The 23,134-nt window shown below is 47.6% G+C and overlaps 2 protein-coding genes and 1 long non-coding RNA gene across 3 annotated transcripts; 1 reads left to right on the top strand and 2 right to left on the bottom strand.

The window, feature by feature from the left end:
• Window positions 5,143-6,183, bottom strand: LOC110431925. The gene is made up of 2 exons (XR_002449400.1): window positions 5,856-6,183; window positions 5,143-5,752 (listed from the first exon to the last, which is right to left on the bottom strand). It is a non-coding gene; the product is annotated as an uncharacterized LOC110431925 (long non-coding RNA).
• LOC8054342 (ACT domain-containing protein ACR8) lies at window positions 10,128-13,246 on the top strand. The gene is made up of 4 exons (XM_002468133.2): window positions 10,128-10,621; window positions 10,755-11,574; window positions 12,174-12,278; window positions 12,571-13,246. Exons 1-4 carry the CDS (start codon window positions 10,560-10,562, stop codon window positions 12,928-12,930), a joined length of 1,347 nt encoding a protein of 448 aa, XP_002468178.1. The 5' UTR covers window positions 10,128-10,559; the 3' UTR covers window positions 12,931-13,246.
• LOC8054341 (autophagy-related protein 9) lies at window positions 15,714-23,098 on the bottom strand. Its single transcript, XM_002465512.2, has 10 exons — window positions 22,829-23,098; window positions 21,453-22,086; window positions 21,037-21,357; window positions 20,066-20,288; window positions 19,744-19,923; window positions 19,028-19,234; window positions 18,271-18,348; window positions 18,123-18,193; window positions 17,916-18,026; window positions 15,714-16,889 (listed from the first exon to the last, which is right to left on the bottom strand). Exons 2-10 carry the CDS (start codon window positions 22,025-22,027, stop codon window positions 15,989-15,991), a joined length of 2,667 nt encoding a protein of 888 aa, XP_002465557.1. The 5' UTR covers window positions 22,028-22,086; window positions 22,829-23,098; the 3' UTR covers window positions 15,714-15,988.

Here is a 23,134-nt window from a genome sequence, read left to right as displayed (position 1 = left end):
TTTAAAAAAAAAATCTTGTAGGATTCAACTAGATCTATGATTTTCAGGGAGGAAATTCATAACCATACTTTACATTAATTCCTGAACTGATTGAAGCATTCCGTTGAGGAGAATCAGGATTAAGATGCTAAATATATCTGGAGATAGCTTTATGTGGCATGTAAGTTCTTTGTTTTATTTTTTGTACTATGGTTATTGACACCATTTGGAACTTGTAGTGGATTTTGACCACCTTGCTACAGTGATGGATGTGTGGTACAACTTAAGTTATAGGAATGAAATTGATCCCATCTTTGCTGCCATTTGACAGAGGCATTCCTCCTTTACCAGTTATGATGGAATAGCTGTTCAGTAGTGGATTTTGAGCAGCTTGCTACAGTGATGGAATATACTGTTGTCTCTCCTGTAGTGCACCCCATCCTATGCACATCCAATGTGTTTGGGATGGGATCACATGCCCCTGAGGGCAAATTTAACTTTACACTGTTTAGTATTTACAGCCTAATATGATGAAAATGAACTATTCAAGGTGGGAGTTTCTACATGACTTAATATATATCTGAAATAAAGTAAGAAATGGACTGGAGTTTGTTTTTTCCCCTCTATTCTTCTGAGAATCTACTTTTCCAAGAGTGAAGTCCCCTTGATTATGAGACTCTTGGTGGAAGCGAAGCACTATTCAAGACGGAGGTTGCTGCATGAGTTGACATGTCTGAAATTAAGTGAGAAAGGGACTAAAGTTTTTTTTCCTGCATTTATGATCTATCCCTTTTTCAAGATTGTATAAAAAGCCCAACTTATGAGACTTTTCATGTAAACTCCTTCCGAATTGGCATAAGTTGCATACACGTTGAGGATTTTGTTGGATAGCAGTTGACAACACTGGCTCGAATGTAATCCTGGGTCAGGATTGCAGTCTATTCTTAGCTACTTACGTAGTACTCGAATCTTTTCTAGTTTCTGAGATTCCTGCCATCCATTGGCTACTCTGACCTGACCGGGTCTTGTTGCTCATGTTCGGTCCCAGGAATAGCCATGGTGAAGCAATTTCTTCTGCTTGTCAGCAGTAGAAATATGGTGATCCGGTCATTTCATGTCTGCTGTTCATGGAAGGCGCAAAGCTGAACAGGTGAGAGGGATCGGCAGGCTGCTGTTCCTTTTGCTTCAAGTTAATTATTTATGGCAATGTTTGATAGCTGCATTACCTGGCCCAGCGTTCCTGTTTTGACTGGACACTGACTTGAATAGTTCAGTTGCCTCTGAATCGGTTAACAAGTCACATTTGGGTGAGGGCTGAGCTTATTATTTGTCGGCAGCTTGTGCTAGCTGTGACCATTCATCCATTTAACCGATTTCAGCTTTCAGATTAACAAATGAGTGCGTGGACTTCAGTAAGCTGTGACCATTCATCCATCGTAACAGTAGCATGCATACCAGATGAATATTGTACAGCAACTATGCAAGTGGTGTCAAAATGTAACATTTAAACTTTAAAGAATGCATCCTCTAGCACGCAGATCCATGCATCAATCAACATAAAGGGCACAAGTGTGCTATAGATATTTCTGGTGGTCACGGGCTCACGGCACCATGGCCATGTTACCTGTATTGCCTATTGCTAGGGCGTGTTTGGCATACATTATAATATATGGCCGGTGATCTCCCCAAAGTTTAATCACTGCAGCGAGAGTGGGATATACAAGTGAAAGCGCGACTCGTACTGCCACCATGATCGCCGAATCATGGGTCACTGTCCTGTACTCTTGTTTCAGCTTATACATGTAGAGCTGTTTGGTTGCGGTTCCTTGACACATTGCCTGGCCTGTAGAGTTTCTGGATGCAGCTGGTAACCCTGGTTACTTGCCTAGTCCAGCCAGTCCAGATATATAAAAACGGTTGAGGCTCGCAGGCAACGTTGTCTGGTGAGATTCCTTTACAACTGAGGCCTTGTTTGGATGTAGTCGGATTTGTATCAATCCACATGTGTTGGGGTGGATTGGAGTGGAACTTGAACTAAATTTCACCCAAATCCACACCAACACATGTGGATTGAGGTAAATTCGATAACATCCAAACAAGGTCTGATGTGGATCAAAATTTGTCAGATATATCTACTTCAAACCAAACAACTTAGATCTGCTGTAGCCTGCACAAGCATATAACTCTATGAGTTAACAAGCAACACCCAGACAGTAGACGATATCTAGCCAGACATGAAGGGTTCTATAAAAAACATCCCCTGTGTGTTGTTCGATTTCCTTTGCAGCTATCTGTGATGAGCTTCCGCTTCTTGTAGCGTCCTGCTACCATTGTTTCGCTTGGTTTTCTGGTTGTGCCTGGAGGTTACTGTTGGAAGCATTGCGACGAACAATGCCCTCTAGTGCTGAAGTTGCCTCAGGCGCTGGCCATCAGATGGAGTCTCTCTATTCATCTTTCCATTTTGAAGGACCGAATGGCGGACACAAAAAGATGTGAATAAGATCTTAAAATTTCCTCTTCTCAAGAATGAGAGACGATCACTTCCGAAGAAGAGTAAGGATCACTTCCAGGAAGTACCTTCTCAAAATAAGTTAGTTCACCAAACCAGACTACTGGTTTTGATTCAGCTAGTTGTTGTCTGAAGAAACCCCCCCCCCCCCCCCCCCTCCAAAATCGATCCAAATAAGTTCAAAAATATTATGAAACTTGTCCCATACCGTACCCTGACTAACTCATTGTGAAGATAATCCCAAACAACCTTTCAAAAAAACATTAAATTAAAGCTTCACCACAAATTTCTCTCAAATTGGAGTTTTCTTGTAAAACTCAAAAGAGAGAATTCAATGTGCTAGTAGAAAATCAGTTGAAGGGCAAAGTTTTTTTTCACGAAAGCATGAACTGCACGTGCTTCGTTAAGGGGAGTTTAGATACAAATTACACGTCCGGCGTGGCTTGACGGCGAGCTGCCATGGGCCAACAGCGAGGGGAACACTTACACAAGACACCGGCTTGGACGGTGGAGCTTAGAGGATTGTACTAAGTGGCAAACAAATGTGCGACTAAGAAAGCAGTGCAACGTCAAGCGCCAAACGCGAACAGTGGCGCCAAACTCCTGAAGCCGGCCGCGATCCAGGAATCACCTTCGTGACGAGCTAAGTGGCAAAGCTTAAACATGTTCCCTTGAGATCATAGCACCAAGGTTGAGCACAAGAATCAATCGAAGGTGCCCTGCTCAAAGATTTTCACCAACTTATTAACAATTGCACATCTACGAGCTAAGAAACATGTTGCACAAGACATACTAACTCAACACCTTGTTTTTCCAAATCACGGTAGAACGAAACCAATCAAAGCTCCATAATCTCACCTTGATACTCATTAATTATCTACGACATAGGCACATATCCACCATGTATTCTCGTATTTATGCTTCGATAACGTTGTGCCCCGGTTGCAGCAGTACCCCTCTTGGCTCTTGCATGTGTGCAGCCAAATAGAAAGTGGCCAAGGTCTGCACTGGCATGAAATGCCCAACTCCACTTAAATACAGTATCGACATTGGCAATCTAAAAGCTGTACCGTTTGTCGTACAAGTTCCTTCACCTTGCAGCAATCAGAGCTAATTTAAGTGAACCAGTAGGCCTAAATACTCACTCCTCAAGTTCTCGTTTTAAAGTTGCAAAGCTCGTCTTAGCGTTGCTTCAAGTCAGCTCAGAGTTTCAGTCAGTATTATTCCAAAAAGGAACCTTTGAAACAGAGTTGAAGTTAAATTTCTTCACTTGAAGAAGGCTAGAAGTTGAATTGCGATTAACTTCTGAAATAAAAATTTGCTTGATCCGAACTGCCCAAACAAAAATGTTTTGGGGATCAGAAGATTTAAGAGAACAGTATACACGCCCCTTGGCGCCAGTTTGAAGATCCAAAGCATCGCATGCTCTCGCGCGCCGATCATCTGCATCCCTGCATGGCGCTTGATGCTGCTGGAATGGGCTGCTAGCGCCGACGCGCGGCACCGTTTTGATCAGACGAATACCCCGGGCGTCCGCATGAGCTGCATCTGCATGTAATGCATCATCCGCCGCGCGTCACTCTCGGGGCCCCGCCCCGCCGGACCTGTGCGGCCGTGCCGTGCGTTCCTGCGACGGGGAATATATGATCCTGGTGCCGTGCTCCGTGCTATCAATGTCTCACCTGGAGGAGCTCTTTGGCGGTAGTATGTTTACGCACTGCTTAATCTTGTTTCGAAATGACGCGCTCGATCGTTATGTGTCTGCTGAAAATCATGGGTGGTTTTCACGTCTGATGGTTGATGTGCCGGCGTATGAACTGTTGTGCTGGATAAGCCTGTGCCTGAGATGAGATGTCTCCGAGTTGGGCCATGCATTCGACAACCTGTTTCCTGATAACGAGGCTGGACCCTGGACTGCAGAGCTAATGAGCAGAGAGCAGAGTATTACAGCTTGATGTGCCGGCGTATCAACTGTTGTGCTGGATAAGTTCGTCACTGGTCTTTGTTACAGTTACATACAGAGGTGAGACTGAAGCAACGCACAGCCATCGACACACCGCATGCATCCATCGCCATCGGTGGACGGTGCGGGCCGTATATTCTGCAAGCAGCAAATGTGCGCGCCACTCGCTTGGCTCACATCGTAAACTCCATTTTCATCTTAACCAATAAAAGAACACAGTTCTTGTGCGTGTTCTCGAAAACGAAATATCCATGAGCGCCGACCCGGTGCCTCCTGCCTTCTTGTGCCTATCTTACGCAGCTTTGCATCAAACTTTCGATCTGATGGATTCTGATCTCGTTTACACCGCTTGACAAAGCTTAAAAAGATGCATGATGCGATGCATCGAGGAATGACGAACAAAGGCAGGCTCACTCGCTCAGGCCTGCCTGACTGGAAGGACCTGTGCACGCAGGCAGCAGCAAGCTGAGCTGCTGCTGCATCTTCAGAGGAAGCATAGCATCGAATGGACAGGCAGGCACATTCCTCCCCAGGTGCACTGGCCGGTGTCCCAAGTGGCCAGAGCATCTCGAACCAAAACGTGATGCAAGCTCGCCAGCGGCCGGGCAGCCGTCGTGTCGTGTTCGTCACACCCCTCGTCTCGCCACGATGCCCTCCCCTATCTGCATTATCGTTCGGATTCGCATCGCGCGGAAACGGAACGGAATGCGAATCTAACCGCCAAAGAATTTGTTCCACAAAAGTTCCGTTTCCCCTGAATCCATTACCCACCTGAATTCTAGGAGTACTAGTACTAGTTTTGTGCAGGTAGGATAGGATAGGAATCTGTGATGCTTAACACCTCACCCTCAGCATGGTTTGGTTGCTCGTCGGCACGTCAAGCAACAGTGCCAAAACGCGAACGCCAAACGCATGCGAGCGAGCATGAGAGCCAAGGCCATGCAGCACGAGAATGAGACCGTGGCAACAAGCGACAGGGACGGAACGGCCGGAGACGACAGGTTGGTGAACGAACAGCCACCAACTTCGCCCTGCTGTGACGAGTAGGTATACACGCAGTGATCGACCTGGATTCTCTCACCACGAGGCCGGGTAAAATAAATAATAAAGCAAATAAAGTCTGAAAAAAGCGGTTGTTTGTTCGTCCAGCTGGCCGACATCACCGACGCAACCGAAAGTAAGCAAGCACGGCGGATGGGGCCTCGTGCTAAACCGCAGTTAAGATATTGCTTGCTTAAAACAAAGAATGGAAGGACGAGGGTGTCGCTGTCCTCCAAGATTGTGGACGAAGCAGGAGAATCCTGTTTATTTGCGCTTATTATCTCCAGAATCAATGAATCATTATTAAACCAGCACGCATCAGGTTCCTTAATCAGAAATACTAAAATGCCGCTAGTACCGTACCGGCACTATCGCTTTCGTTCGCTCCCTGCAGAATCCATCCAGATGATGATGCGCGGGAGACGAATTTGCGGGGGGCGAAAAACACGGCGATGCTCTCGGCGACAAAATTAATGAATCAATCCACGAACGCGATCCGGCGAAACACGCGCACATGGAAAGAAATCAGAGATGGAGCGAGGTGATGGCGAGCCGGAGGCACATGCGCGCCCGCTCGGCCTCGCGTGGTGCCGCGCCGCGCCGTGCAGCGGCACGACGACGACGACAGCCGCCCAGCGTTCTCGGCCGTGGTTGGTTTCCCCCCGCCCCGCGTGTGAACGGTGTGATCCATCGGCGATCTCCTCGGTTTCTAGAGGCCTAACGAAGCCCTCGGCACTCGCCCGTCGGTATCGGGATATATAACATTTTACTATTATTATTAAATTTAGCACCTCTTCAGATACCAATTTTAGAATGGTAAATACATTTTTATCACTAGAATCACGAATTTAATACAAATATACCATATTTGCCTTGGTGACAGTCCACATCAGCTGGCCAGTATGGAGGGTGAAGGGAAAAAGACCTCTTTGCCTCTGGTGCCTTGCTCTCCCTTTCTTTCAGCTCAGGACGCACACAATCAGCATTGCAGTATGTTTTTTTTATATTTTCAGCAAACACAAGATCAGATAAATGATCATACATAATGGATAAATTAACACATATAAATAATCACATATAATATTCACCACAACAGTGCTGATTGTGCAATCATTTAACTGATAATATTCACATATAATATTCAGCAAACACAAGATTCAATATATGTGCGATCATTTATCTGATCTTGTGTTTGCTGAAAATATAAAAAAACACACTGCAGTGTTGCGTCCTAAGCTTAGAGAAAGGAAGAGCAAAACGCCAGGGGCGGGGATGTCTTTTTCCCTTCACTCTCTATGCTGGCTAGCTGATGTGGACTGCTACCAAGACAAATATGGTATATTTATATCGAATTCGTAGTTATGGTGGACAGGATATATAACTTTTTACTATTATTAAGTTTAGCACCTCTCCAAATATCAATTTAGAATAATAAATACATTTTTACCACTATTGCCTGCCCGTTCTCACGCTCACGGCTCACGGTTCCCCGGCCCCGAGACCGGTACCACATGGCCCCGCCGCGTCGCTGGCGCCTCGGCACATGCCGCGCCTCTGGCGGCGTCTCACACTCTCACGTGACACTGCGTGGGACATCGACACGTTCGCGCGCGTTGCTTCCCCTTTTTCCTTGGAGCCGGCCGAGCGGCGCACATACTGTACGCGAGGGCGCGCTGCCCCAGGAGGAGCCGGTCCGGACCCGCGGCCCAAGGGCGCACCACGTCACCGCGATGGCCAATGGGGTAGCGCCACGCGCTGCACGTCGCGGACGTTCATCTCGGTTGATGCCGTAGACCGGCGCCCCCTTCTGCCGCCCGTGGTTCTACTGTACGAAGCCGTCAAAATTACGGTAATTGCTTAAAACTTTTACTTTCTTTTTGAAACAATGCTTAAAACTTTTACTATTATTAGGAGTTAGACATAGTATGAGTTTTACTATTACTTTCTTTTTTGTAAAGTTTTTTTTTAAAAAAAAAACTTTCCCTGTAACAGTTAATCAAACTTAAAAAATCTGAACGTGTTTTAAATATAGATGTTCCTTTGGGACAGAGTACCAAACAAGATAAGTTGATGAAGCCAAGTTGGATGAGCTTTTCTCACGTTTTTTTAAGTAGCCACAGTGTACGAGCCACGTTAAACCCTCCAAAAAGGCCAAAAGGAACTTGAAACGCTAGGGATGCCCTTTAGGAGCGGCCGGCGGCTACGTGGCACGCGAGCGACGGCCAGCGGTGTCGCCCGTAACATGGCGTGGGTTCCCGAGTTCCAAGCAATGGCCGGCCTGCCATGCCTCCAAACCAATTGCGGAGTTCCTGTCCTCGATCGGAAGGCGAGGGCAGGGCGGACCAAGCCGTTTTGAGCACGTCGCGTTTGAACAGCAAAAGCAACGCACCGTGACTTGTGATCACCGGAACGCTCGGTGCCAGACCGCCGATGCCACCAGCCCCACCACAGCGCGAAGAAAGTGTTGGCGTCGGGCCTGCGCACGCAACACGTACGTACCGGCCGCACCGATCTGCCGCCCGGCGGCCGCTATCCAGGGGGCGCGTTTCCCCCGGTGCCGCGGGGCGGCGGCGATACGGTCGTTTTCTCGTGTGTGCCGCCTGTACGTGGCCATGCGGTCCCGAGCCTAGCGACGCGCAAGTTGCCGATAACGGAGTAGGAGGGGTCTCGCTACGGGATCGTCACATGCATGCATGGTGATCCAGTAGCCTAGCAGCCACAATGATGCACGGATCACATTCTTATCGCACCAGTACTGTATGTGTCATTGGGCCAATAAATAACGCCGGGTGCTTGGTGCGGCACTAGCTATAGATGGCGTGCTTTCCGTCTCCACGGCGATCTTATCAGCTTGGAACGCCCACTTTCGGCAAGAAAACGCCCACACTGCGAGTACACGCAGCTGTAATAACACGCACGTACGTTTAGTGTTCACACCATCCTCGCAGTCGCATATACTGTATCAAGGAATGACGAAAGGAGCCGCTGTGTATGTGTAGGAACATATATAGATGTGCATGTGTATGTACTGTAAACTTTGCAAGAACGAATTAACGATCACGTGTGGTGTCCCTCATCATCATAAGCCCAAAAGTCGCAACCATATATGTAGGATCTGCAGGGACGGGAGGAAATTGTGCAAGCGAAAAAGGGCATGTGCGGAAAGGACGGCATCATTAACTAGCGTACTGCTACTTGAATTGCTTCACTAATTATGATATCTCTCCAGATTTCTCCCTACCTGCAGCTGCTGCCCCCATATAACAACGTGTGCTTCACTTGCAAGCAAATCCAGCTGGGGAAAACAGAAATGGAGCCTATGAGACTCCGACGGGCGATCGATCGACCAGCAACATCGATTCGATGGGAAGCCTAGTTTTAGTTTATCGCAGGTTAATTTGTCGCAGCAGAAGCACTGTTGCTGTTGCTGGATGGATTAGACACCAACTAACCTGGATTAATCAACGCCTACGGCACATCCTTTCCCGTGAAAAGAACCTGTGATGATGGAGAGGAGTCCGTCCCCGTATCCTTCGGATGGGTTCTTTAATTTGCATGGTGACCACGGGCAGTAGTACTCTCTTTATCCTTGGAATTCATGACACGTTTAGTCTTTTCTAATGTGCTAACACGCTGACGATTTTCTCTGACCGAGTGAAATCCGGGTGACAGGTCCAAGGAAAAAGAGGAACTTGTCCTGCATATTCCAGGTAATGGTTGGCTTGGACGGCAAGCAACAGGGGAAGGAACGCGCGGTGGCACTGGGCCATCCATCGCCCATCAGCCAGCCACTGGAGTCGTGTGAACAGACGCAGATGTGGAGATGCCTGCCTGCTCGGGACCACCGTTCGGTGGAAGCGGGCCAGCAGCACATATCAGACCATGGATGCTTTTTGCCTACGGACGGACGGAGTACGTGCGCGCGGGCAAGCTGTGTGTGTGTGTGTGGGCTGTGTCAGGTGTCGACGAGCTCCAGCCCGGCGTGCGCGTGGTGCTGCCATTCTCGGTGGTTGATCCCGGTCGGTGCTATCAAGGCTCGCCAAGGCCGTAGCTTCCCTCCGTACCCCGGTCCCCGGGATCACACCGAACCAGGTTTCCAAAGTATAGAACGCGTTACATTACATTACAATACACCGATCGTATCTTCTCGCGGGAATGGAAAGCCATGGCGAACGGACAACAGCGATGCTAAAACTAGTTTGAATACACTGCGCCAAGGGGTTGTGAGTGCTTGCCTGCTTGGCAAATGGTGAGTACTACTGTGTACGTACCCGTGCATCCAGACGCACGCACGAAAGAATCGGAAAAAGGGGGGTCTCCTCCGCGCCGCGCGTGGGCGTGGCACCAGGCTGCCTGCCAGGCGCCTGCTGGCAACCACGCATGGGCCAGAGGGCGGCGATCCCCCGCTCTCCCTTCCCACGACAACGCCACTTGACTCGTCACTTTCCCACCGGATCCCTGAAGCTTTTTCCACACGGCAGCCGGGCAGCGTCTCCCTTTCTCATGTGTAGTAGCCTCCTACCGGTACTAGTAGTAGTGGGGGGCAAAAACATAAAAATTTTCGCAGCAGGACCCGTTCGGTCCAACCCCAGCAGCCCAACCACATACCATTCCGTTTGCCCGGTCCTCGCCCGCGACCGCCGTTTGACTCCAGACCCCGCCCCCTCCACCAATCGGTGGCAAGGGTTGCGTGAAATCGCCGGTCTCGCGCGCCCATTTTAGACGGACGCTGACCGAGACAACCCCGGCGATCCCCACACACACAGACACAGACACAGGCGGAGAGGCCACAGCTCGGCGGCAAGCGGCAGCCAGCCCAGACCAGAGCGAAAACCCACCGTCCCGGCACCCAATTTTGAACCGCCGCGACGCTCCCAAGTCCCAACCAAATCCACGATCCCTCCGACCGAACCGAAATCTCCGCCTCCCTGCCCTGCCCGGCCTAGGAGGAAAGAAACGCACGCACCCACGTCCCCGCGCCAAAGGGAAACCGTCGCCGCGTCGAGAGAAACTGAAGCGGAGCAGAGGAGGAGAGGCCGAAGGCCAGGAGAAGGATTCCCGGCGGCGATGGAGCGGTACCATCCCTCCGAGGTGTACGAGCTCTTCGTGCGCCACATGAACACCCCGAGGTAAGGGAAGGTGGGGTGGGGAGGGGGGCAATTTCGTCTCTTTTTTCTCTGCGGTTTCTCGTTCTTGGACTTGGATGGATCTTTCCTTCCATGGAAAGAGCAGTCGGTGATCGGTCGGCGATGGATGGCGCAGGGTGGTGGTGGACAACGGCGTGTGCGCGACGGCGACGCTGGTGCAGGTGCACAGCGCGAGGAAGCACGGCGTGCTGCTCGAGGCGGTGGCGGCTCTGTCCGACCACGGCGTCTGCGTCCGCAAAGGCTACATCTCCTCCGACGACGGCCGCTGGTTCATGGACGTCTTCCACGTCACCGACGCCTCGGGACGCAAGGTGGCCGACGCCGACGCCCTGCTGGCGCGCCTCGAGTCCTCGCTCACCGCGGACGCATTGCCGCCCCGCACACCGCCCGCCGCCGCCGTGGGGAATGGGGCTGGGCCCGCGATGCCCACCCTGCTCGAGCTCGTCGGTGCCGACCGCCCGGGCCTCCTCTCCGAGGTCTTCGCCGTGCTGCACGACCTCCGCTGCGACATCGCCGACGCCAGGGCGTGGACGCACGGCGGCCGCGTCGCGGCCCTCGTGTTCGTGCGCGACGTGGAGACGGGCGCGCCCATCGACGACGCGGCGCGGGTCAGGCGCGTCGAGTCCAGGCTAAGGCACGTCCTCCGCGGCGGCGCGCTCGGCGCCAGGATGGTCCGGGAAGACGCCGCGGCCGTCAACATGGACCGGAGGCTCCACCAGCTTCTCAACGAGGACGGGGAGGCGGAGTGCCGCGCCGACCAGGCGGACGCGACGGCGGTCGCCGTGCAGGATTGGGGGGAGAGAGGGTACTCGGTGGTCACCGTCAGCTGCCGTGACCGGCCCAAGCTGCTCTTCGACGTCGTCTGCACCTTGACGGACTTGGATTACGTGGTGTACCACGGCACGTTCGATACGGACGGCGATCACGCCCAGCAGGTGAGCCTTCTAGGCGTTTCTTTCTTTCTCGATGGGTTGATCCCCAAAGATGTTTTTTCTCCTCCCGGAGAAAATAGGTCGGTGCTACCTTGATTTTTGTCGCGCTGAACTAGGGCCGCCATTACTGAATTCCCGGCCATCACGAGTTCTTGCAGTTGGAATTCCTGCCAGGAATCTCGATGTTTCCATAGTAACTGGCTACGTTAGGCGCGTCGGACCTTTCTGTCAATTTTTTCTCTCACTTTTACTCCACTTTTACCTTTTGGTTGCTTTGATTGTGATTCTTGTGTGTATGCTTGAAGTTAACCCGACTTTTTATCATGAAAATGAAAATTCCCTTTTACTGAATTTGCTGGACTTGTCATTTTAAAACTGAAGGTTTAGTTTTAGTTTCATTTGCATTACTAGATTATTCTGCTTCGAAATTGTACCGCAGAATAATCACGACCGCATAATTTATTTATAGTACTAAGCACGCATATCCTACAAATACCAAACTCATTGAATTGCTGCTGCGGTGAATTCAGACACTACCTATGCACGCCTGTTGTTACAACGGTCTTATTAACTGAGCTAAAGCTGACATGGCTTGGGTGCAGGAGTTCTACATCAGGCGGTTGGACGGGCGGCCAATTAGCTCGGCGGCCGAGAGGCGGCGCGTGATCCAATGCTTGCAAGCGGCCATCGAGAGGCGCGCATCCGAGGTGCGTGATCGCTGAATATCTCCCTTCCTTTCCCTCCATGCCACGCCACCGCAGCAAAAGCACGCGACACCAGATCCCCCCCCCCCCCCCCCCCCCCCCAACACACACACACACACACACACACACACCTTCTTCTTCTTCACTCTCCCAAGTCCCAAGCGCGCAACCGTCTCTTTCGTTCCCTGCCCAACTTTCCACTTCACCGCCATGTGTTCGGCCGAAATCCCAGCCGCACCACCTCTCTGTCTACTCGTATTCTCTAACGCCAGACTGAGCGATCCTCTGTGCGCAGGGCGTGAGGCTGGAGCTGCGCATCACCGACCGCCGCGGGCTGCTCGCCTACGTCACGCGCGTGTTCCGGGAGAACAGCCTCTCGGTCACGCACGCCGAGATCACCACCAGGGGCGACAAGGCCATGAACGTGTTCCACGTCACCGACGTGGCCGGCCGGCCCGCGGACCCCAAGACCATCGACGAGGTGATCCAGAGGATCGGCACGGAGAGCCTCCGGGTGGACGAGGAGCGGTGGCCGCGCCTGTGCTCGACGGAGGGCGACGCGGGCCGCGGCGGCGGCGGTGCGGGGATCTTCTCGCTCGGGAGCCTCGTGAAGAAGAACCTGGCCAGCCTCGGCCTCATAAGATCCTGCTCGTGAGGACGCCATCAAGGGGGGGGCACGTGCTTGCTCGATGGGATGGATCCTTGTGTAAATATGGGATGGTGCGTGGGTTAGGATGTAAATGGAGTAGGATTTTTAATTTGCCGTTTCTAGGTTTTAGTTGCCACGTGTACATAGTAGCAAGTGGAGATGGAAGGTTTTAAAAGTTGCTGGTCGGCAACAGCTTGGAGCTTAATGGACCTCTCTGGTGGGTCATGCCACATTGCCATGCCATTTATCTATCATTCTAACTTTTTTACATAAAAATAGATGGATGGAAGAAATATAATATATCCATGTCGAGTTCTAAGTATGTCGTCAGTACCCTATATGGCGGTAACTGAATATTGACCATTCAGTAAAATTTTCCTTGTGGTATGGTGACATAGGAAAGCTCTGCTCCGAGATCTCGAGTTTTTTTTAATGAAGCAGAGCCGACCAGTGAGAGATTATTACTATAAATAAACAAGCCTCGTTATAACTTATACCAACATCCTGAATCTGTGTGTCGTGGTACTGCAATGAAAAAGAAAGCATACTGTGGGTCAGTATCTGGTTCGGAAGGAAATTACCCTGAATCTTAAACCAGTTAGAGTGAAACCGAGTACTTATTTCGCAAGGCCAAAAGTGGATCTCATGTGAAACTGTGAACTTGATTCACTCAACTCTCAAGATGGTGCCATCTGGCCAAACAAGCGGAATGGGAACAATACAAAACTTTACCCATTCACATCAAAAGGTCAAATCTGAGATCATACAACGGAATAATCGACGGGGTACGACGGCTGATCTGACAAAATTCATTTGAACTTTCAGCGAACCAACATCCCTCGTCAAAAAGCCCTCCATATAAACGTCCACTGGCCCACACACAAAATCATCAATTCGAGTACAAGTTTCCTCGCGGACACACTATTTTTCAACCTATTTACCGACACCGTCTCGCTGTCAGCTGAAAACACAACCATTTGACTTCCTACAGCTACATTGAAAACTGGCTAAGGCCGTGTTTAGTTCCTCAACCAAAACATTTTGTTACACTGTAGTTTTTTCGTTTGTTTATGGTAATTATTGTCCAATCATAGACTAACTAGGCTTAAAAGATTCGTCTTGTCAATTTCGACCAAACTGTGTAATTAGTCTTTATTTTCAGCTATATTTAATACTCCATGCATACGTCTAAAGATTCGATGTGACGAGAAATCTTGAAAAATTTTGGGTTTTTGGAGGAAGTAAACAAGGCCGAAGACCAATGATCCCTGGCTCCCTCCAGTGACATATGTGCTCACGGCTGGCTGTCTTGTCCCCTCGATACGAAACCAGGAAAAATATTCACGCATGCAGCGGCGCGTAATACACTGGCCGGCGCCTCGCTTTCACGGGAGCTCGCTGAGCTTTCGCCGACCTCCTCCTCTCGGCTGGCTGTCGAGGGTTTCCAGGACCTGGTGGGCTCCTGATGAGGCTGTGGTTGCCTTGTGAGTTGTGACGACGGAAGGACCGACGCCTAGTTTAACCGGGTCATGTCATGCTCATGCACGCCGAACGGCCGAACGGAGGCGGCAAGAAACGAGAAGAGCCCTGAGCCCGTCTCCCAACTACCGCTGACCTACCGCCCAACTGCCGCGGATCGGACCAAACCTGGTACGAGACGCCTGTGGCCGCGGATCGCCATTGCTTTCGGGGGCAGCTGCAGTTGCGGTGCGGTAGATCAACTCGGGTCGGGGAAAATGACCGCCCAACCTTTTTTTTCCTATTTCCGCCATCTCGCCGCGGACTCCTCCCTCTTCTCCCGTTGGTGCGTGGGGAGAGATGAGGTCGGATCGAGTGTGTTTGGGATGGGCCGTTGCGTTCGTTGCCGGTTTGAATCCGCGAAAACGACGGGTGGTTGTGGTGGAGTCCACGGGGATTGGGGAGCAAAACGTGCGGGAAACCATCCTGTGTGAGAATGGGACGCTAAGTTGACAGCAGGGCGAAAGGACGCTCTGGAGTGGTCCTTGGCAACCACTACAGCCAGCGGTACGGAAATAGGGGATCTTCAGTATGGCTGGATCTGGCTGCAACGAGCACGGTTTCCTGAATTGCGATTAGTGGTTTTCAAAATTGAGATGATTCCTCTGACACAAAAGAGCTTTTATTTTGCACATCATCATTCCTTACACTTACAGTGAATGAAACTTTATTATTTAAATCAACGTTGTACCATTTTTTTCTCTCTCCAGATTGTGTGTTTGGAGACCTACTACAATGGAGCAGTTACCATTAACTGGTGGCAATACGCTGATCAGGGTCACCTTCCGTTCGTGTGACGTGTCGCCGGTCTGCCCTGGAATTCCAGAGCTCTGCTGCTCCAGCCTGCCTGCTCCTATAGCTGCAAGAGTTTGGGATCGACCTTGTTGCGTGCGTACGAAACCTACTTTCAGACCTACCAACGGCCTCTTTGTAAGGACAACGATCTCGAGAGCGACAAGAAAGCTAAAGCTGGAAGCTCCTTGTCTGGCTCTAAGAGAGCAGAATCACCGCGCCAACGACTTCCTGTGCCCTAAAACAGCAAACTTCATGGCAGAATGACAGAGGCGCCCAGGAATTGCTTCGCTCATCCTGCTGCCGAACTCCCTAGGGCAACAGGATTCCGGCAACGGATCCCACCGGATCTGCAGCTGATCAGCCCCGGCGTCCGCGTTTGCATAACTGTAGATCTACGATGAACTAGAAGCCACGCCACGAAAAAACGGACAATTGCTAGCTTATTCAGGTTCTGCATTTCAATGCTGCAACTTGCAAGACCTAAACCAAGTCATGAACTTTAAAGCACTTGTGTTGCATTGCAGCAACCAAGCACCCTTCCAACTTGTAAAAGAATGTTTCTATCTTACCCGCCCTGGTCTGAGCAGGAGGCTATATAATATATATACACAGAGGTTACTGACCTGTACAAAAGAATCTGTGGCTGTTTTGCCAGTTTATGGGCGAGACGCACCATTTGACTCTGAAGTGGTTCAAACGACAAATTACAACCGTTAACATGCATCAACTAGTCCTGTTGAGTTTAACCAGCTTACACAGGGTCACTGCTTCTAGGTATTATTCTTACTGGAAGACCAGCTGGCGCGGGATCTTGATGATCCATGACCAGGTGTCTATCATCTTCATCCTTCTGATGGACATCAGCAAAATGCAGGCTTAGCCCTTCCTCAATGTCAGAGTCGTCCATATATCTTGTCTTGGACAAAGCTTGCGGGCTCCTCCACACGCTGCTGCTTCTGCGATTGCTCTGCTCTAGATCCTCCATGCTTCCCTCTGATGTATCGCCACTGTGATTACTGGAATGAGGATCTGTCATGTATCGATTTCCAAATTCCGGAGGCTCGATGAAGCTGCCCTGGGGACCAGAAGGATATGCAGGGGCATGTGCCCACCAATTGCTGTTTGTCTTATCTTCTGTACCATGGTGCTTCACTGGAGTGTTCCGGAACAAAGCACTTGATGTGGATGCCCCCAGATGACTTTGAACCCTTTCGTACAACTCGTAGTCCCAGTCCCCAACTTCTTCAATTTCAGACGTTTCCCTTGCTGGTGGACTTGTGATCACACCAGTCTCAGGGAATGCTTGTTCAAATTGGGGGGCCTCAGCTCTATCTTGGTGTGGTGGATGACACACGTAATACCAGTCCAGGATATATGGATGAGTTCTTTGGTCCGTGTCGAGCAATCCCAAGGGGCTCAAGTTATAAACAGGAGGCAAAGTGGTCTCAGCATGGCCATGAATATCACTATTGAGTTGTTGGAAGGTATCATCCCTTTGACCTCTAGTGCCTGCCACAAAGCCTGAAGCTTCCATTGCTTGGTATTGTGCAAGCGCTTGTTGACGTATTTGCTTTTCTTTGAACTTTTGGAGGTTAGATAAGAACTGTTTGCCATCAGCATTTGGCTCCCATGATGGATAGACACTCTGAAAACTGAAAACAATCATGTAACAAAATTAGTCTTCATATTGCTGCTCATGGTTTTGCAATGACAACAAATCTGGTTTGAACTTTGAAAAGTTGAGGACAGGTAACCTATTCTGATCTTGAACTCCCAAAGAACAGGAGGGAAGAAGAGGGGGAGGGGGAGGGGCATTGCAAAGTACAGGCCTCTATAGAGGCATCGAAACCAAGGCATGTGATCGAAGTGTACAATATGCAGAGTTGACTTAATAGAATGGTGCTCGCTAAAGCTGTTACTCAGTGCTTTATAAGACTACTTTTTTTTTCTCGAACTACTTTTATAAGACTACTGACCTACATCTATACAGGCGAAGCTAAATGATGCTTACCTGGAATATCTTCTAATCAGTACTAAAAGATTGTGAGTGCCTATATTCTGCTACATCTATAGTGTCAACAGGGCAGTCGACAAAAGGTGTGACAGTAGAAAGGGTACTGCTCTTGTCCAAACTTAGGATAAAAGCAAGCCTTCATATACAAGTACCTTCAATCGATTAAAATTAGAAATACTGGATATTTTCATTTGCCTAGGCAACATTTTCCACCAAATCACCATATTAAGGCCTGTTTGGAAGAGGGGTAGGGTAAATCCAAATTATTGACTTACTGAAACCCCTGTTTCCAAACAGGGCCATATGCTGATTGGTGCCATTTTAGATGGTACACGTTTTGCAGGGACAAACTATCTAAGTAATCTAAGGCACTCAAATGGTACATAAATTTGCCAGCATCATATTCAACTACACTACAGTAGAAGTACACCTGTTGGGTTGCTGCCCCGGCTAGCTTCCCAGACAAGACAGCACCATCCAGCCCAGGTGCTCTCAAAATCGGATGCCTGGGGTGCTGCCTAGCCCAGGCAAGCTGGCCACAAACTTCAGAGCAATCAACTATTGAAGTACTACAATTCATCTAATCAATCCTTTACAGCACTTGTGATAAACCACACTAAATGCCTAGTAAATAAGTAAAAGAAATACTTGAAATTGCATGTACCTTAAGAATGATTTCTCCATCTTCCCTTGGGAGCTCCTGAGACCTTTAAGACCATTGAACGGCGACCCATAGTTTCTATTTCCATGTCTTTTGAAGTCAAACATGCTTAGACTGTTGTAAACATAGAGAAATAAATGTGTTAAGTATTGCAAAGATCAAGCAAAAAATGAGCGCTAAGAAAGTAACAGAAGAAAAAGAAGCAAAGACCTGCATACATCTCCCACTCCGTCTACATAAATTGTGAAGTCTGAGATGAAGCGCAGAATGTCATCAACACGCTGTGCATCATAAGAATTCAGAACTGTCAATAAACTTGGATGACATGAAAATCAATGTTGAGTAGTCAGAACATTACCTTTGGTACCTCAAAAATAAGCAAGTAAGGAGTGATGAAAATGGAGGCCATCTCTTCAAGTAGCATAATTATAGTGTACTGCACACACAGATTGTCAAGTCAATTCTTATTGCCATATAATTGAAGCAGCAAACCACAAAGCTGATTGGCTTATACCCCATCATAAACTGTATAAGTAGAACCAAGATCTTAATGCAACTATGCAAGACAGATTTCTATGAATCTACATAGCTTCCCAAAACAGTTTCTCGCATAGATCCAAACCACCATTTCCCCCAAGTAGTGCTCAAGTTTAGAATGGTAGAAAATCTTTAGGATATCTTGACCGTCAATATCTCTTTATAGTCACTTATTACCAAATCAACATTACAACGAAAGAACTTTGAAGAACGAATCTAGTCTTCTAACTTTTGGACACTGAACTTCCATATAATTAGAATAATCATTGGTAAAAAGTTGTAAAGTTTGACTTTTCCAATAAAAATATGCATTACAAAATTGAATGGAGGTAGTAGAAAAGGAATTGAGAATATTTCTTTTAGTACTGCAATGGCATGAGGAATTTCAAATGGGGTCAATGAATACAGCAAAAATGGATGGACTGGAAGTTTGGAACACTCATTTTAAAGCTAGATGGTATGGCTTGCATGCGAAAATCTTTAATACCTTGGCCAGTTGGCAAAATATATGGCACACAAACAATTCTGAACCAGCTAAGCTATCTTAAATGAACTGTAACTAGAGGTCAATTAGTTACCTGAAATAATGTCTCAAATTCTCTTCGGACAAGTTCGCTGTTCTCTTTACCACGCCACCGCTTTGGCATGTAATGTGTTTGGTGAACAGCGAGGCACATGGCCCCTTCTGGGTCAATAACTTGAAGCTCATCAGCCACTACTTTCCGACTTATAGCTGCTATTGTTCCAAAAACAATAGTGTACCAGAGAAGATTTCTTCCAAAAATCTACAGGCATAACATATAAGATTTTACAAAGTGAATAAGATACATGTACTACATAAATACGAAAGAAAATGCTAATGCTAATATCCCCCTACAAGTCACATCAAGTTGCAGAGATCCCTAGAAGTTATGTCAAGTTGCAAATATGTCATAAAATAATTGCATTTACCACAGTACCACACGCATAGATCTAATCCATATGCATAATTCTAACATGATGCAATTTGTGACCTCAAGTGTTTGGCACTTGTTGGCAGCATGAAAAGATGGGGGTGACGATGGTTAAAACTATGCACTCAAGTCCACTGGATCAAATGTGTTCACCTAATATGTCGTCAAACCCTCCCACACTACCATCTACTTCCTATGGCGGCCAACTATATGGAACACTGATCCTATAAAGTAAGACAACTATTCTAATAGAAAGGACCAAGGAGGTATTTGCATCTTGAAGTGATTTATAGCAAATATTTGCATTATAGCCAAAGAAACAATAAAAAAATAGGGCTTACATGTCCTTCAAGAATAGATTCACCCACAAATCCAATGATTATTAGAGCACCAGCCAAGCCACCAGAAACAAAAGATACAAATTTAGCCATGATGGAAACCAGTGGGGTTGGAAATTGCTTCAAGTAATTTAAAGAATGAACAGCACTGTTGTTCATTCTGTGTCTGAAGAAGTGATCAACCTGCAATTTTGTAATCACTTTTAGATTAGTAAAACAATACTCGCAGATACTACCTATAAGATTGATTAGCAGCAGAAATTAAGAAAGGGAAAAATGGAGAGCCCAAAGATTCATTTAGATAATTTGTTACAGCTGCAGCTACCTCGTTATACTCCCTAAAGATCCACCTTGATAAGTTTGACCATCGTCTAGATGATGCTGTACTGGGGTGATTATAAATTTCTTCAGCATGCCTTAGAATGACGTAAACCAATGGAAATATCACAAGGCAGGGTGATAGGATAACCATTGCAATGCCAACAAATATAAGCCGCTTTTTCAACACATCTGGGCTTGTCAAAAACTCTTTCCTTACACAAAATTTACTGAAAAAGGAGAATGAATGTTTAGTAAAAGAATTTACAATGAAGAGGAAGCAAACTCTAGTGAAATAAAAAAAATTATTAGTAAATACAATGATTTGAACCATCGCGAAGCAATGTATGAGTGCTTGGTAGAAAGTCATATGGTATACGCATTGGAAGGTGGGGAGTCTAGATTGTAGCGTGTAACCTTCACATGATCAGTTGGATGAGCTTCAGATGCATGAGAGGAACTAGGATTCATCATAAATGATCTGTTCTATATGGATAGGTTATTTAAGCTAACAAAGTAATACAACGCAATGCATCTGGTCACCTAGAAAATGCTTTAGTACAGAATGTTTTAAAACTTAGAAACCGCTATGCAAGTATACACACTGTAGTACATGTCATGACGGAAGTTCTGTTCTATACAAAATGCCTTCAGTGTTAACTAAAATAAGTAAAATCATAAAGATTGGTATTGACAGTTGGCTGATTTATTTCAGACTTCTAAAGTTCCGATGCAGCTATGTGCTGAAGCAACAGCTTAACAGTTTATGCCTTCTTAATGGCCTAGTCGCTGCCCTTTTTCTTACATAAATGACCTAGTTGCTCTGGGCTGAGCTAACATCCAAAGAAAGAGTAGCATGTAAAAACAAGCACATAGCTTGGTCATGAAGAGACTAAAGCATTTTAGTCAACTATATTTTACAAAAAGAAAGAAAAAAAAAAAGATCCAATGGAAGTAAGCAGTCACAGACTTCCTTACCTATCAAACATACTTTGAAAGATGCACCAATTTAAGGTCCATTCGAGGGCCTTCGGAAGTATCAGATAGTTTCTTCTGCCATGCTCATGTGATCCAACAGGTGTGCCAGCCCCAGGGACACAAGAATGAATTGGAAATGAAAGAATGCCTTTATTGACCATCCCTATCAAATAATTTTCTTTCCTCATGATTCTCATGATAATATCATGCTCTGAGAGATCCCTAACAACACAAAGTTTTTGAGATTTCTGGAGTAGGACAACCTTCTCAATTATTTTGGGCCATGATATAGTCTGAATCTCAAGATCATTCACCTTAAGTCTGCATGAAGGTAAACAGGATTAGGGCAAAGTCATTGCTATGAACTATAAAAAGAAAAAAGGTTAAGCAGGAAAAACATAAGCAGAAAAAGTTACCTGTCATAATAAAACTGACGAACATTGAGTGTACTTCTTAACTGTACAAAGAACTTGAGGAAGTTGGTAAGCCCATAAGCTGTCATTATGACCATTGATCCAACAGTTATCATTTTTGGCAGTGTGAAGGGGACTAATGGGTCATGCTTAATGACCTTCATCAGATCACATGGTTTCTCCCCAGATTCTAGTGCCTCCACACCGCATTTCAAATGAATAAGAGTATCCCAATCAACAAATAAGAAAAAGAACCCGATACAGCATACCATAAAAAGTACATTAAGGACCTCTATTATCCATTTGGTAATGATACACCTGAGCCCTTTTGCACAGAAATATTCGTAAAGCCTTTCAAAGAAAATGTCCAAATCAGGGATATGTTCTTCCTTGATGCCTTCGCCATGGAGAAGTCCAGATGGGCTCTCACTTCCAGAACTTGGCAATCTCCGGTAATCAGATAACTCTATTTCAGGTGGGATATCAACAAGCAGCTGCGCTGATAACGGCGATTGGCTTCTCCATGGCCAGTTAAGTCTTGTTTGTGCATGTGTGTCCTTCGAAAGGAAGGACATCATTCGTGAAAAGAGAAGGCAGGGCCAGTAGATAGGTCCCTTGCCATGCCAGACGCACACACCTACATGGAAAAACAAATATTCACATTTTGCGTACCACCATATACTCGATTGAAGTAACAGTACAATGAAACCAGAGTTCCTTCAATACTCACAATTAAGACAAAGTCAGTCAATTAAACAACTGCCATAAAATGGAAAATAATTACTATTTGGAGCAGAAGCAAATCCAAAATTAAGTCCTGGACTCCTGGGCAAGCTTAAACAAGTACATTTGGAAGGCGTCAAAGCCAAATCAAACATATGAGTAGCTATCATTCCAAAATGAAATTCTGCTATGCCAATAACTAAATTTCAACCAGCTTACCATATCTAGCACCAAGCAGCAATAGTTGCAGGCTTGCAGCCGAAGCTGAACTACCCTAAGTTTTTTTTTTTGGCATCAATCATCAGTGGATTAATCAATCAACTCCTCACTAAGACCAAAATGGCCAAAACGTAATTGTTAACACCTGCTCCCTTCACATGATCACATATCAAGGGCGTTCTTCTGCAAAAGCAGCTCGATGCCCTACACAGCTACACCCTACGCTTCAGCTTGCTAACCAATCTGTACTCTCTCCCACACCACCAACGTCTAAACCACCCCCACAACGCATGGCCGGTTCAACTACCAAGGTTGCTAGCCAATTGACGCCAAAACGCCGGAATCAAATCGAACTCGTTCCGTCAATTTATCCATCCACACAATCGCTACAGAATAAAATAAAATCCACGCGAAGAGGTGAAAGGCGCTTCACCAACCTGAGGAGCGCCGGCGATCGGCGGGCCGCAAGCACGAAGGGGGCGGGCGGGTTGTGGGCAGGGGGGACAAGCGCGGGGCGGCGAGGGCTGGAGCCTTCTCGTGAGGAGGTGACTTGCGGTGGACTGCAGCGCCGCCGGGGCTGGGGAAATTGCGCGAGGGGGCGAAAGCAGACGAGGAGACGACAGGGAAGGCAAGGGAAGAAGGGACCTGCGTGCGTTTCAGGAGACGTGACGGGATCGAGGAGGGGAATCGTATGGGAGGGGAATCGTTTTGTTCGTTCCGTTTATCCGCGGGTTTCTTCGTGT

The sequence above is a fragment of the Sorghum bicolor genome, chromosome 1 (assembly GCF_000003195.3).
Source record: "Sorghum bicolor cultivar BTx623 chromosome 1, Sorghum_bicolor_NCBIv3, whole genome shotgun sequence".
NCBI lineage: Eukaryota > Viridiplantae > Streptophyta > Magnoliopsida > Poales > Poaceae > Sorghum > Sorghum bicolor.
Note: the sequence above shows the minus strand (reverse complement) of the source record. Positions and strands in the feature narration are given on the sequence as shown.

What these genes read in the sequence shown, in the direction of transcription:
- LOC8054341 (XM_002465512.2), bottom strand. Translation starts at nt 22,027, where the DNA reads ATGATGTCCTTCCTTTCGAAGGACACACATGCACAAACAAGACTTAAC. An exon ending in TCTTTAGGGAGTATAACGAG is followed by an intron (nt 19,924 to 20,065) that starts GTAGCTGCAGCT and finishes ACAAAATTGCAG; the next exon opens with GTTGATCACTTCTTCAGACA. An exon ending in GGAGTGGGAGATGTATGCAG is followed by an intron (nt 18,027 to 18,122) that starts GTCTTTGCTTCT and finishes TGTTTACAACAG; the next exon opens with TCTAAGCATGTTTGACTTCA.
- LOC8054342 (XM_002468133.2), top strand. Translation starts at nt 10,560, where the DNA reads ATGGAGCGGTACCATCCCTCCGAGGTGTACGAGCTCTTCGTGCGCCAC. An exon ending in CGCCACATGAACACCCCGAG is followed by an intron (nt 10,622 to 10,754) that starts GTAAGGGAAGGT and finishes TGGATGGCGCAG; the next exon opens with GGTGGTGGTGGACAACGGCG. An exon ending in TCGAGAGGCGCGCATCCGAG is followed by an intron (nt 12,279 to 12,570) that starts GTGCGTGATCGC and finishes CTCTGTGCGCAG; the next exon opens with GGCGTGAGGCTGGAGCTGCG.